Source organism: Peromyscus californicus, unplaced genomic scaffold, assembly GCF_007827085.1.
Source record: "Peromyscus californicus insignis strain IS unplaced genomic scaffold, ASM782708v3 Scaffold_9__1_contigs__length_137607984, whole genome shotgun sequence".
In the NCBI taxonomy this organism is placed as follows: domain Eukaryota; kingdom Metazoa; phylum Chordata; class Mammalia; order Rodentia; family Cricetidae; genus Peromyscus; species Peromyscus californicus.
The window spans coordinates 47,285,744-47,300,383 of record NW_026294617.1 but is presented as its reverse complement, the minus strand read 5'-3'; the positions used below and the strand labels follow the sequence as shown (position 1 = coordinate 47,300,383).

General features: G+C 41.9%; 1 protein-coding gene across 1 annotated transcript in view; it reads left to right on the top strand.

Annotated features, from left to right (window-relative positions):
* The first annotated feature begins 4,186 nt into the window (after positions 1-4,186).
* The window catches only part of Kpna4 (karyopherin subunit alpha 4), a 64,910-nt gene continuing 54,456 nt past the window's right edge, over positions 4,187-14,640 (top strand). The window contains exon 1 of the mRNA XM_052730630.1: positions 4,187-4,294. Within this exon, the coding sequence (XP_052586590.1) occupies positions 4,226-4,294 (69 nt within the window). The 5' untranslated portion in view covers positions 4,187-4,225. The remainder of the gene's footprint in view (positions 4,295-14,640) is intronic.

The following is a 14,640-nucleotide window of genomic DNA, read 5'->3' as shown; positions in this document are numbered from 1 at the left end:
ATTTTACATGACCCATCACCGTGATGTGGTGCCCTTATTTTAATTTTTTCCTTACCTTAAGGGTGAAACAACCTTAAAACTGGCTGTCATGCCAGATCCAGTAGACTTCAAAGTCCTCCTGGGGATCTCGGACTTTCTAAAGCAACAAGGTCTGGGGAAGTGCCCACTAACGTGGCTTTATGCATCCCAGGTGATTTTGATGTCACTGAGGGTTGAGCAGCTCTGTCTCATACATTTCAGAGCTGGACTTGAGAGGTCCAGCTGAGGTCTGTGTGTGATGCCAGGGAAACAGAGTTCATTTACCAAGAGCCTGGTGTTAAGAGCTAGGTGGGCCCAGAATCAAACTAGCGCTCCAGCACCTGCTAGTTGTGTGAGGGCCCGAGCAGGTTACTGAACCACACTAAACCTTAGGCTTCTCATACAGGAAATGGAAATAATATCTCCCTTCAAAGTGCATTAGGAATACTGACCTTCGAGTCCTTCCCAGGGGGCTCTGGTGTCAGGATCAGTTCAAATGCCTGCTCTAACATTCACTGCGTGACTTAAATCAATTATTACACCTCTCTAAGGTTCAATTTTCTAATTTGTAAAGTGAACACAATTACTTCACGGGATCATCGTAGGAACTCAATGCATCTATACAGCTAGATGTGGTGACTCACTCCTACAATCTAAGCACTAGAGAGGTGGAGGCAGGAGGATTAGGAACTCAAGGCTACTCTTGGCTATCCAGAAAGTCAGAGCACAGCTTAATATAACTGGAGAGACCCTGCAACAGATGTTTACAAGGCTGCCTTGGCCAGGCATGGTGATACGGTTGCAATCCTAGCACCCAGGAGGATTGAAAGAGAAGGATTATGAATTATAGGCAAACCTTAGCTACACAGAAAGACCTTGTCTCAAAAAAAAAAGACTGTCACATAGTGTTGAATAAGTGCTATTTGTAAGAGTAAACATACAAATAACAATAATAAAATACCTCACATAAATAAAATACCCAGACCTAAATTGTAGCAGCTTAACATCTGGTAACATTATTATTGTGATTATAGAAATCTTAAATTGTTTATAATCTCTTGTCTTTTCTATATTCTAATTAGCCTCTGGATTTTATCAAAATTAACTATCTTTAAAGAAGAGATTTATTGTTATTGAATGTGTATGATTGTTTGCCTGTGTGTATGTATGTATGTGCACCACATGTATACAATGCCCTTGGAGGTCAGAGAGAGTGTTAGCTCTCCTGGAGTGGGAGTTACAGATAATAATGAGCCACCTAACCTGAGTGCTGGGATCCGAACTTGGGTCCTCTGCAAGAGCAGCAAGTATTCTTATCTGCTGAGCCTCTCTCCAGCCCCCAATGCCTTATTTTGATAGTATAGTTATATAAGGTATTACCATTAGAAGCAGTGGAATAAAGAGAAGCAAAATCACCTAATACCTTTCTGTTGTAATTCTTACAAATTTGTAATTACTTAAAAATTTTAAAATAGTTTTAAAAATTAAGGCAGAGAACTTGTCTGAAGTGGGAAGTATTAGGATGAAGGTTGAGCCTAAATTCAAAAGTCTTCTTTGATGAAATAGTCAAGACTAAGCTTGAGAAATAAGCTATCCTGGTTGGTGGCATATACCAGTAACACCAGCACTGGAGAGACAGGCAGGGGAATCAGGAGTTCAAGGCCAGTTTTGTCTCCATAAAAAGATTGACGTCAGTCAGGACCACATGCGATGCTAGGTCAACAAACAAACAAAAAAATTAATATCAATTTCGAAATAAGTGGTTATTTTCTTCAGACTCTCCAAGCCATAAGTCAGAATCTTCTGGGAATAAAAAGGCCTGTATCAAGGCCCCTGTGCCTGGTCAATTTTTTTCCCAGAGAAAATACAAGAATGCTACTATATTAGTCCATTTTCTGTTACTGTAACAAAATATTTTAGCCTGGCTACTTTCTGAAGAAAAGATGCTTCATAGTTTTGGAGTTGTTCAAATATCACAATACTGACTCTGGTGAGCTTCCTCCCCACTATGGCAGATGGCATCATGGAGGTATGAGAGGGAAATCTTATGGTTTTACAGGCAACTAAAGAAAATTGGCCAGCAAGGTGTGTCTTTTTTTTTTTTAAAAAATAACAACTCTATCTTGAGAAGTAATAAAGAATTCCACAAGAACTATCTTAATCCCTTCCTAGGAGAATTCCTCTGAAACTGGTAACCAAGCTTCAATACATGAACATTCAACAAACTATAGTGATTACCTATGATTCAGTATTTTTCTCTCCAGAAAGAACCAGCCCAACTGTAACAAACACAAATTATATTTCAGTAAGATCTAGCAATGTATAAAATTCCTTCTTTTCTTTACTCAATACTATGTACTTTGCTCAAGTAATCACATGAGCCTTTCTTATGATCAAATCCACAATGGGGCAACATTCATGAGCCATGTTCTCTTTCTCCATCTTTATACCAAAATTTTCTTGTCCTAAACCCACCCTTCCTTTCTTTCATATTTTTGACACAGGGTCTCACTCTATAGCCCAGTCTTGCCTAGAACTCAGACTCAGACTTCCAAGTCCTGAGATTACAGGCACGGTTTGCCACACTTTGATCTCATGGTTTTGCTTTGGGACACAGGATCTCTTGATATGCCCAGACTGGCTTCAGAATTCTAGAATTTACTGCCTGAGTCTCCTAAATCTTGGGATTAGAGCATATATCACCATACCTAGCTTAGTCATATTTTAAAATATGCTAGTGTTCCAGTATGCAAATACATTGTCACTTCAACTAAATTAATCTTTGGAGAATAAAAATAAAGAAGGTCTTTAAGTATAAGGACTTGAGTTTGATCCCCAGCAAGCCAGTCCAGGTGTGCATGCCTGTAATTCCAGCACTGGAAGGTAGAGGCAGGAGTATCCTGAGATGACAAGCCAGCATATCCCAGACCAAGGGCCTTCAGCATGCTTAGCCTCTGCCAAGGAGTATGTCTGTACTTTTTACCTTGAGATGCACGTGGGAACGGGAAAAGGGGGTGTCACTAAACTGCTCAGAGTGGCTCTGAATTCTCTAGTTCAAGCTGGCCTTGCACTTGGGATCCTCCTACTTGAGTTGCGCCCTTTACCCCCAATAGCTAAGATTACAAACTGTGTCACCAGCTGGGACCTCTTCTGAAAAGTCTGAGAGGCTTTTTTTTGTATCTTGTTTTACTTCCGCCTTTGGTTACAATGTTCCTGGTTAAGAAGTCTTTGGGATTAACTTCCTTTATCGACAGTCACAATGTTGAATTTGCTATGTCAAGGATCATAGTCCTAGTTCTCTATAAATTCTTTGTGACCAAGCAGTTTAACTTTCCAAGAAGAAATACCCCAAAAGAGGTATCATAGAAGTATCGAGTCTTCCCAAGTTTCTACCTGTTGCGGGAACTTGGTCAGAGACCCCTTTTCTTTTCCTCCTCTGTCCCTCTCGCTTTCAGAATGCGCGTCACCCCAGTCAGTCCTAGCCTCGACACCGGGGCCCTAGGACGACCCAGAAGAGGGCTAACCGTTCGGGACCCCGCGTGGAGCTTGGACACACCTCTTTGCCTTCCAAAGTGAATGAAGCGCTCTAGTAACACCGGAGGAGAAAAGAACCGAGTCGAGAATCCCAACATCCAAGACTACCCCGACAACCGTAAACGGGCGACTATCCCCTGCCCATCCCGCCCACTGCCGGGTCTGCCTCTCTCTGCCTTCCTCGGGTTTCTCCGTCCGCGCGAGGCTCCTCCCTTCCCCAGCCCCTCCGCCCGGGCCCTTTCCTGTCCCAGACTCTCCCTTCCCCTTTCCTTTTGCGCTTCCGCCCCCCAGCTCTCCATCGCCCCTTTTGATTGGCCAAGCGCGCCGGAGGCCGGCCGGCCAATCGGCGGGCCGGGCTGGCGGCGATGGGCGTGGCCGCAGAGCCGGGCCCTCAGATCGAGGCCGCCACCCCCTCTCAGCCGGCAGCACATTCCGCCGCCGTTGCCGCCGCCGGCCCCGCGGTTGTCTTCGCCCGAGCTGCTGTGGTGTCCGGGCTCGGGACAGGAGGGGGCGGCCGGGGAGCGGAGGCCGCGGAGGCCGGGCGAGAGGAAAGGAGCGGACGGGCGGGCGGCGCCGGCGGCGGCCGGCTTCCTGGGAGCGTCGGTGCGGCGCGGTGGTTGGGGCGGATCCCGCGGGGCCCGGGCGGGGGGGGGGAAGAGTCGCCGGCCCGGCCATGGCGGACAACGAGAAATTGGACAACCAACGGCTCAAGAATTTCAAGAACAAAGGCCGCGACTTAGAGGTACAGTGAGGTCCGCGGCCTCTGGCCCCGGCGGGATGCGGGGTGCGTGCGGAGTCGGGCGGGCGCGGCGGCCGGCATGGCGCTGGGCGGGCGGGCGTCCGTGACGCGGGCGCCGCGCCGGGAAGTTTGTGCCGGGCCTGCTCCGCCTCCGCCGGCGACAGCGCCCGGGCCCGCCGGGCGCGGCCTAGGCCTGCCCTGTCGAGCCGGCTAGACGCGGGTGCGGGCGGCCGGGAGATCGGCCGCGCGGAGGCTCTGCCGCGACGGAGGCTCGGACTCCGCTCCAGTCCCGCTCGAGCCCCAACGCCGGGCGTTGCGGGCAGCGACCTCGTAACTTCCCCGGGCCAGCGGCGCCTCCGCAAACGTTCGTTTCTGATCTCCCCTGCCGACTTCTGTTTTACCCCTACGTCCAAACTACAGGAGTCAACTTCTCTGTTGAAAAAGACACCCGCGCCGCGAGAGGCGGTCCTGGTGATGCTTAACAGTGCCTTCCAGCGGCCTGGCTTTCACTCTGGTCCTTAGCTGATTCAAGATGTGGCGCACGGTGTGCCTTTTTCCTGGAAAAGGATCCCCCTTATTTGAGCTTGTTCACAAATCTCTTTACACCTCTCCTGAGAAGAGACTGCCAGTGCATTCTTACATAGAAAGTCCAAAGGGTTATACAAAGCTGTCATCCTCTGGTGTACGGTAGCCTTTCCCTCCACCTCCTGGTGGTGGTGGTGGCAGTGAGGAATCGGGATCGGTGGTCTGTGGACTGACACCATCACCTATTATTTTAAAAGGGGGAAAAAAGGGTTCATTGTCTTAGACACAGCTGCTTCCAAGGTTCGATGTAGTAAACACACAGTGTGTGTGTGTGTGTGTGTGTGTGTGTGTGTGTGTGTGTGTGTGTGTGTGTGTGTGTGTGTTTCTTTGGGAAATTTTAAGTGCCTATGTATATTTTCTTTCACACAAACCACTCTGAGTCAAGAGTTTAACTTTTAAGAGAAAGTGGTAAAATGTCTTGTGCCCCTATATGTTCTTGTAACTGATCTTCATATTGCTGTAGTCTGTCCCTGAACTTGAGCATTTGCCTGATTGAGACAGCAACTTTTGTTTACTTTTTACTGTGCCGTTCAGTCTCTTAATGTAGTTTGTGCTGTTTCAGCTGATTGCAATAGTTAGAAGTGCTATATGTCTCAGGGTGTGTGTGACTGTTCAGAGATTGTTTGGAGGTTAATAAAGCTTGGTTTTGTTACAACTTTTTTTTATAGTGGAAGAAATTTAAAATCTTTTTAAGATTTATTTTATTTGTAGAGGTGTTTTGTCTGCATGTGTGTATGTGTACCATGTGTGTGCCTGGTGTCCAGGGAGGCCAGAGCAGCATGTCGGATTTCCTGGAGCTGGAGTTACAGACAGTTATGAACTGTCATGTGGGTGCTTGGAACTGAACCACCGAACCATCTCCTCAGTTCCCACATTTAACCATCTTCATTGGAGTAATTTACATGTCATAATAGTCAATTCAGTTTTTAAATGCACATTTCATAGTTGTCAAATTTTACACGTGGAACTGCCTTTTTTTTAACTAATACGAATATTTAGAATAGGAAAAAAATCACAAAATAGGAAACTATAAAACTGATAAATACCACAAAGTTTAGAAATTCAGCAGTGTCACATTACCAACCAATCTCTCTTTTTTTTTTTTTTTTTTTTGGTTTTTTTGGTTTTTTCAAGGCAAGGTTTCTCTGTGTGACAGCCGTGGCTGTCCTGGACCTCGATTTGTACACCAGGCTGGCCTCGAACTCACAGAGGTCCACCTGCCTCTGCCTCTAAGGTGTGTGCCACCATGCCCAACTTCTAATTACTTTCTTTTTTTTTTTTTTTTGGTTTTTCGAGACAGGGTTTCTCTGTGTAGCTTTGCGCCTTTCCTGGAACTCGCTTTGGAGACCAGGCTGGCCTCGAACTCACAGAGATCCGCCTGCCTCTGCCTCCCGAGTGCTGGGATTAAAGGCGTGCGCCACCACTGCCCGGCAGCTAATTACTTTCTTTTGCTACCTATTTTTAACAGTTTAGTTGAGATGTGGTTCACATAATATACAAATCACCCATAGAAAAAGGTCTTTTAATATGCTTACATAGTTGTGCCATCAGTACCAAAGTTAATCTTAGAATATTTACTACTCTTTAAAGAACCCCTGACATAAGTCATTAGCAGTAATTGTCTTTCTCAGCTACTCCAGCCCAAAACAATGTTTTGTTTGCCTATTCTGAATGGAGTGTACATTTTATGATATTTTGTGGCTACCTGCCTTGAAGGTTCATCCATGCTGTAACGAGGATTTACATCTAACTTTTTGTAGGGTTGCCAGACCCTCTTACCTCCCTCCTCTTATTCTTCTATTTTGGACAGGGTCTCACTTTGTAGCTGTAGCCCAGGATAGTCTTACACTCTGAATCCTCCTTCCTCATCCTCCTGAATGCTAAAATTACAGGTATGTGCCACCATGTCCAACCTGCCACACTGTTGTATTTTTTTAATTTTATGTGTGATCATCTCTGCTACCCTCCCAAGTGCTGGGATTACAGGCATGTGCTTCCCTGCCCTGTTTTAAAATTATTCTTTAAAAAAAAAAAAATGAACCTTACTATGAATTTGTTGCCACTGTAGTCTCTAACAGATTAAATATTGAATTACGTGGCTACTATGATAGGTAATTTAAAACTATATATCAATGCATATTAAATGTATTTGGGGGTCATAATATCTGTATCTACTCTTTGGTGACTGAATCCATGTACATGTATTAGAAATTAGAATATTTTCATTTTTCCATCTACAACTATGACATGACTTAAATCACATAAGTGGGTGGTAGTTCAGTGATGAATTATGGCATATATGAAACCTTGGGTTTGATCCTCAGTACACAAAAGAAAACAAAAAGCTTATAAAAATTGTGTGTACTTGTAATGAGACAAAAACATCTTTTATTCCTTTTAGATGGTCTGTTTGTTGTATTTGCTACTTACATGCCTGTATCTTTGAGAAACATGTATGTACATTTTCTCCCCTTCCAGACACAGTTACTGCATTGTGTTACATAGGTAATGTGTGTAGAATATAACAATACTAAGAAATTACCGCTTTTTGGTTTGGTCTTAAGATTTATATTTTGAGGGAGGCAGAGCTGTTGCTGTACAACTAGTGTTAGCCCAGTATATATTAAATGTCATTTTAACGTTTAATCTGTATTTAAAAAATCAAAATTTTCACATTCCTTTCCTACTAAATCTTCAAAATCCAGGTTCTATTTTACCATTACAGTATTTCTCTGTTTAGACCAGCTGTTTCTTAAGTGCTTAATAAGTGGCTGATAGCCATCTTATTAGACAGTGTATGTGTAAATACACAACAGCATATAGAGTGAGATAATTGTTACATTTGGGGGAGAGGTTGATTAGAAGTAATGAGTCCATAATCTGCCAGTTTTAATTGAATTATACCTGATCTCTGTGTGTGACCGTGGAAGAATCATTAAGTCTTAGGATTCTTTTCATCTACAAAACTGGCAGTGCAGGACAGTTGCTTCCTGAATGCTGTGGACATTAGTACATTAGTGTTGTGAGAAGCCTCACAACTCACTGAACAGTTTATATACTCTTTTGTTGGAGGAAGAGGGGAATCTAACAGGCTTCAATGTGGTTGATGAATCTCTTGCTTCCTTATTTGCAATTAGCTGTGTATGGTTTTTAGGGTTGTTTTTTTTCCCTGTGTGTATATATAACTTATGTTACTTTTCACTTTATATTACATTAAAGAGTCAATGGGGAATTGCTTATTGGAGGGCAATTTGGGCACAATGATGTGACCTTTCTGAAGTCATAATTTTATGATTCATAGATTTCTAATATTCATTAGTACCTTTCAGTATATCATTCTGACTCCTCCAAAAATACAGTCATGCTTTCTTGAAAGAGCAGAAGTCAAAGGAAGTGTCTATCTATTTGAAGTAATGTTTAAGGAGTTATCAGATGATGTTCATCAAAGCTTGACTTCTTCCTGTAGTGTGGTAGAGGATCATCCAGTGCCAGTTTGGGGGTTTTAACATAGAGAAGGCTACATATCTATGCAGTACAATATAGGAAATGGATAGTGACCAAACTGTCAGCGAGGTTTGTCAAGAACAAGCAAGTTAAACTCATCTACTTAAGTTTAGTAGCAGAGAGGGATTCTTTTGTAGCATTTCTAATAAACTTTCAAAGTTTCTATAAAAATTCTCAAAGTTTGCAGGTTCAAATAGACTGTAAATATAGTAGAAAAATAATTAGATCTTGTGAAAACAGATTATACTAATTATGAGTATTGAAATGCAACATAATTTTGAGTATAAAATATGAAGTCAGATTGAAAAAGTAACATTGATGGGCTGTTTTGTTTTTGGGAAGTAGCCTTGTTGACTCAAAGTGTACAGAGTGAAAAACATTGCTAAGCTATTAAGTCTTAGTAACTTTAGCGACTGACCTCTCTCATCACAAATCTTGGAACATATTTACTGTGCTTAAAATAACTACTGTCTGATTCTTCAAATAATAGTCCAAGCATGAAACAATATGAGATATCTGATAGGAATATCCCTAGGATCTAAATGATTGTTTTAGCTTTCCTATATCAGTTTTTCTGGTTTATAAAGCAACTGAGTTCAGAATGGCTTCATTGATTATTTTCTTAAAATATCAAGGGGCTGGAGAGATGGCTCAGTTGATCTGGGTTCAATTCCCAGCACCCGCATGGCCGCTCACAACTGTCTGTAATTCCAGTTCCAGGGGACCTGACACCCATGGCAGAACACCAATGCATATAAAATAAAAATAAATAAATTAATATATATCAAGATGTCCTTGTTTTTCATGGTTTAATGGTCAATTTACTGGTCAGTTACATGTTTCATGGTCAAATGAATATGTACTCTTGGGAAGAATGTATGTGTGCTTTTGAAAGAATGAAACAGTTTTAGGAAAATGCATAGGTAGTTGTTTGTTTTGGTTTAGTTTTTATATGTAATTGAGCCCAAGCTCTTGTGCTTTCCAATATAATCATTTCTTGGGAGGTGGGGGGGAGGGTAATTTTATTTTTGAGACAGGATCTCACTGTGTAACCCCTAGCTGACCTGGAATTTACTATGTAGAACAGATTGGCCTTGAACTCACAGAGATCTCCTTGCCTCTACCTCTGAAGTGCTGGGATGAAGGGTTTACACCATTACACCCTGCTTAATAATATTTGGGTTTTTAAATATTTTTATTTTATGTGTGTGGATGTTTTGCCTGTCTATGTACCACATGTGTGCCTGTTGTTTGCAGAGGCCACAAGAGAGTGTCAAATTCCCCTGGATCTGGATTTATAGGTGGTTGTGAGCCATCATGTGGATGCTAGGAATCAAACCTGGGTCTCTGGAAGAGCAGCTCATGCCTTAGTTGCTGAGCCATCTCTCCAGCTCCATAGGTAGTTGTAAAATATTGATCCTGACGTGGTTGTGGTTAGTTAAAACATTTTTATTGTTTTCTGGGGGAGTGGTCATTTACTCGAGGCCTGCACTAAATGAGAGTGCATAATCAGATTTTGACTTGCATTGCTGTTTTGGGAGCCTTCTGGTTTAGTTTTGTTTGGCACAGAGGCAGGAGCATAGTTGAAGGAGCTTTTGAGCACTTATTACTGGTATGTTTAACTCTTCATTATCTCAATCGTAGAAATTAAAAAGAAACTGCTTCTGACTTAACAGTCAAGGGAGTGATTTTATCTGAGGTATATCAAAGCCTTCTGTATTTTTTATACTCTACTATCTTAATTCTTCTTAGCCTCATACAGATCTCAATTTTGGTCAAAAGGTTTTGTTTAAAAGCATTACTAGCATTTTCTATAGGTTAGTCATTACTGTTCCCTTCTCCACAGGGATTTTTGGAATTTTGTATCACTTGGAACTTTTAACACCAAAAAACACACCCTGTTTCCATTTAGATTTGGTAAAGTCAGTGTTCAGTGAGACTCCTTTTGTCTGCTAGACACTACTGTGAGGATAGTTTTTTGAGTGGCACCTATAAAATGCAACAGAGCTGGGCTGTGGGGCACATACTTAGAATCCCATATAAAAAGTTTAACGTTTTCAGTAGTCAGGCTGCTCCTATTACCAGCAAGTGTCTACGACCTGAAAATCACTGTGGATGCTAACCAGTGTGGATTAGAAGTCTTTTCTGAGGCTACAGTGATGGCTCAGTAGTTAAGAGCACTGGCTAATCTTCTATCCCCTTCAGTTCCTGTCATCCACATGGCTCCTCACAGCCGTGTGTAACTCCAGTCCCAGGCAGTCTGACTCTCTTTTGCTAGGCCAAGGCAGGAGAATTACCATGAGTCAGCCTGGGCTACAGTGAGACAAGGAAGGAGGAAGAGAAAGAAAGAAAGAAAAAAACAATATATGGGGTTTTTTGGTTTAAGTTTTTTAAGATTTACTCATTTTTATTTTATTTGCATTGCTGTTTTGCCTGAATGTATGTCTGTGTGAGGGTACCAGATTCCCTGGAACTGGAGTTACAGACAGTGTGTGTGCCATGTGGGTACTGGGAATTGAACCCAGGTCCTCTGGAAGAACAGCTAGTACTCTTAACTGCTGAGCTATCTCTTCAGCCCATATAATATGTGTTTCAAAAGTCTATAGATGTTTGAGGTTTGAGACTCATTAAGGAGTCTTAGTTTTTATTTGTTTATCTCTTTCAATATTTTCTGTTTGGAAAATTAAATATATATTATATAATATATATTTGTTGTTTGGTTTTTTGAGACAGGGTTTTTTTTTTTTTTGTTTTGTTTTTGGTTTTTCGAGACAGGGTTTCTCTGTGTAGCTTTGTGCCTTTTCCTGGAACTCACTTGGTAGCCCAGGCTGGCCTCGAACTCACAGAGATCCGCCTGGCTCTGCCTCCTGAGTGCTGGGATTAAAGCCACCACCGCCCGGCCGAGACAGGGTTTCTTTATGTAGCCCTGGCTGTCCTGGACTCTGGTCTATTGTCCAGGCTGACCTTGAACTCATAGATCCACCTGCTTCTGCCTCCCTAGTGTTGGGATTAAAGACCATACCCAGCTAAAATCAGTACTTTTTAAATGTTGGGCTGGCAAGGTAACTGGGCAGACAAAAGTCTTTGCTACTGAGCCTCATGACCTGAGTTCAATCCCCAAGACCCACATGGTGGAAAAGAGAGAACCAACCCCTCAAAGCTGTTTTGTATGAATATAAAATTTTAATGGAAAATAACTTGCTTTCCCAAACAAAAATTATTTAATGAGAAGAATGTCCATATTTAACATTTTTTCAAATCTCTTTAATGTTTGGTTTAGGAGATTTCCGTATCAGTTTTTGAATTTAGCACATGGATAAGTGTTTGGGAAAAAAAGCATTTACCTTTTCAAGATACTTAATTGTAGATACTATAATATAGCCCCAGGAAAGTATTCCACTGACAAAACCAAACTAAAGTTATTCAGATCTTCCAAATGCTGACACAGTTTGTTATGCAATGAAAAGATTTCCTCCCAACCTAAAGAGATTTTTTAAAAAGAAAAATCACAATTGCTATTAGTACAATTCAGAAAAATCAGTGTTGGAAACATGTCAAGCTCATGGTGGTGGACACAGTTTTCTAAAACTAATTTTTACTTGAAAGCCCAAATTTTATCATTAGCAGTAAATACTGTAAATTGTTTTCCTTTAAGCTATAGGCTTACTTTGCTCGTTTTTTAAACATCTGCCAGACACTGAATCAAAATAACCATAATTTCTCTGTCATTCTGTCAAGTGAAAATGGTGTTTCTTGAAAAAAAAATGGTTAGTTCAATTCACAACTTAATTGTCCAAGTACTTTTTCTACATCTGATTATGGAAGTTGATATTGCTGCTGGAGTCATTTATGTATACTCTTGTTTTGTCACATAATTAGAAAGGAAAGGTCAGTGTTTAATTGATAAATGTTCTTCACGTGTGTGCTTGTTTATTTATTGAGGCAGGATCTCTCACTGTAGTCTTGGCTGGAGTGGTTTTTTCTGCACGTGTGTCTTGGCTGGAGGGGTTTTTTCTGCACATGTGTCTGTGCACTGTGCATGCCTGGTGCTGCTGAAGGCTGGAAGAGGGCGTTGGATCCTCTGGGACTGGAGTGGCAGATGGTTGCAAGCAGCTGTGTAGGTGCTAAGAATTGAACTCAATTCTTCAGGAAGTGCAGCCAGAGTTCTTAATTGCTGAGTCATCTCTCCAGCCCCAAGGACATTGTCCAGTAACTTGGCCTAACTGAAATACAATGACACTGTTACAGCTGGCTTATCTTAATTCCTGCTAGAGCACTAGCAGTTTAACCCCTTTGCATCACTGCAGTGTTAACATGTATATGTACACCCATCCACACACACACACACACACACACACACACACACACACATATTATTAATGTATGTTTTTTTATTTTCAGGAAGATAGTTTTGACCTTGAAAATCCTTTTAAAATATCTCAACAAGTGTGGTGGCACAGACCTTTTATCCCAGCACTCGGGCGGCAGAGGCAGGCAGATCTCTGTGAATTTGAAGTCTGATGATTCCTGGCTCTGCGAACCATTCTCTTATAATCATCATGTTTATAATTTATTAGCATTGCTTTTGTTGTAGATAACTATCACTTATAATTACTATAGACTCTTAAGAAAAACTATCTTTAACTTTATTTTGTGTGTGAGTACATGTATACATGGGTGCATATTTGCCACAACAGCCATGTAAGATCAGTGAGAGTTGATTCTGTCTACCATGTGGGTTTGAGGAATCAGACTTGGATCATCAGGCTTTTCTTTTTTTTTCTAGACAGAGTTTCTCTGTGTAGCCCTGGCTGTCCTGAAACTCTCTCTATAGACCAGACTGGCCTGGAACTCAGAAATCCGACTGCCTCTTCCTCCTGAGTGATGGGATTAAAGGCATGTACTACCACTACTAGGCTTAATGCTTTATGTAGATTTCGTTACTGCTTCCCCACCAGATTATAAATTTAACTGGAAAAACTTTTTGTTTGTTTTTTTAATTTTTTTTATATGTATAGGTGTTTTGCCTGTACATAGCCTATGTACCACATGTGTGCAGTGTCTATAGAGGCCAGAAAAGGCCATCAGATTGCTTGGCACTGGAGTTACACATGGCTATGAGTGGCCATGTGGGTGATGGGATTTGAACTGGGTAGAAAATCAGCCTATGCTCTTAACCACTGAGCCGTCTCTCCAGACTCAGAAAACACTTATAATTTACAGTTTTAGTATCCATAATGATTTTCAGGTCATAGACATTTGCTGGTAATGTAAGTAGCTTGACTGTTGAAATGTTCGACTTTTTATATTAATTAGTATCAGAACAACATTTGGTCACTTGCTACTATAAATTTAATTTACTTTAAACTTAACGTAAACTCTATGTGATATGCACACCTGTAATCTTAGCATTCAGGAGACCAGAGACAGGAGCATACTGAAGCCAATACGCAATAAGACCCTGGTTTTTTGTTGTTTTATTTTGTTTTTAAATTCTAAGATTAATGTAAATTACGTTTTACTTGAAACTTCATTGAATTTTTTTAACAAAGGCCAGAATCCTATGATAATACAGTGTTTACTAATTTGATTATGGACATACTTTCTAATACTAAAAAGCAAAATTTCTTGTTGCTACCTACTGGGTCTATTCTAGCCATCATGCTCTCTGTTATGGTGGACTGTATCTCTTGAACCTTGAACCAAAACAGATTCTTCATTCTGTAATAGTTCAGTAGCAGGAGGCGATCTTGGCGGGTGGGAACCAAGGGGCACCACAAAGTCACACCCTGCAACAGTGTTCATATGAGAGGTTTATTGGGGGAGGTGCAGAGGCGGCCTCTGAGCGAGAGCAGGAGAAAAGAGAGAAGGGCTTGCCTTTTATAAGGGGATATAGGGTATGACCATAGGGAGAGTGCTCTACTTAGTGGCTGCAGTAGCTACAGTGTCACATCTTGACTGCTGCTGCTGTGTCCTGCTAGGTCCCTGAGAGCAAGCCAGTGTAAATGTCTGAATGCTAACAGTCCTCCCTTTTGTTTAGTATAAAAAGGTGACGAAATTGGAGGGGGTAGCTGGTGAGGTGGGAATGGGGGGCATTGTGTTCTCTAGACTGCTTCCTGTTGTCTGGGGGCATTGGCATCTTTGGGGGACCTGAGAAAGCTGGGATGCTGGCCAAGTGCTGGGATAGCTGGCTGTTTCACTGCTGTCCAGGCTTTGTGGGACCGTCAGGTCCTAGGAAAGTACAGGTCTAGTCTGTGAGG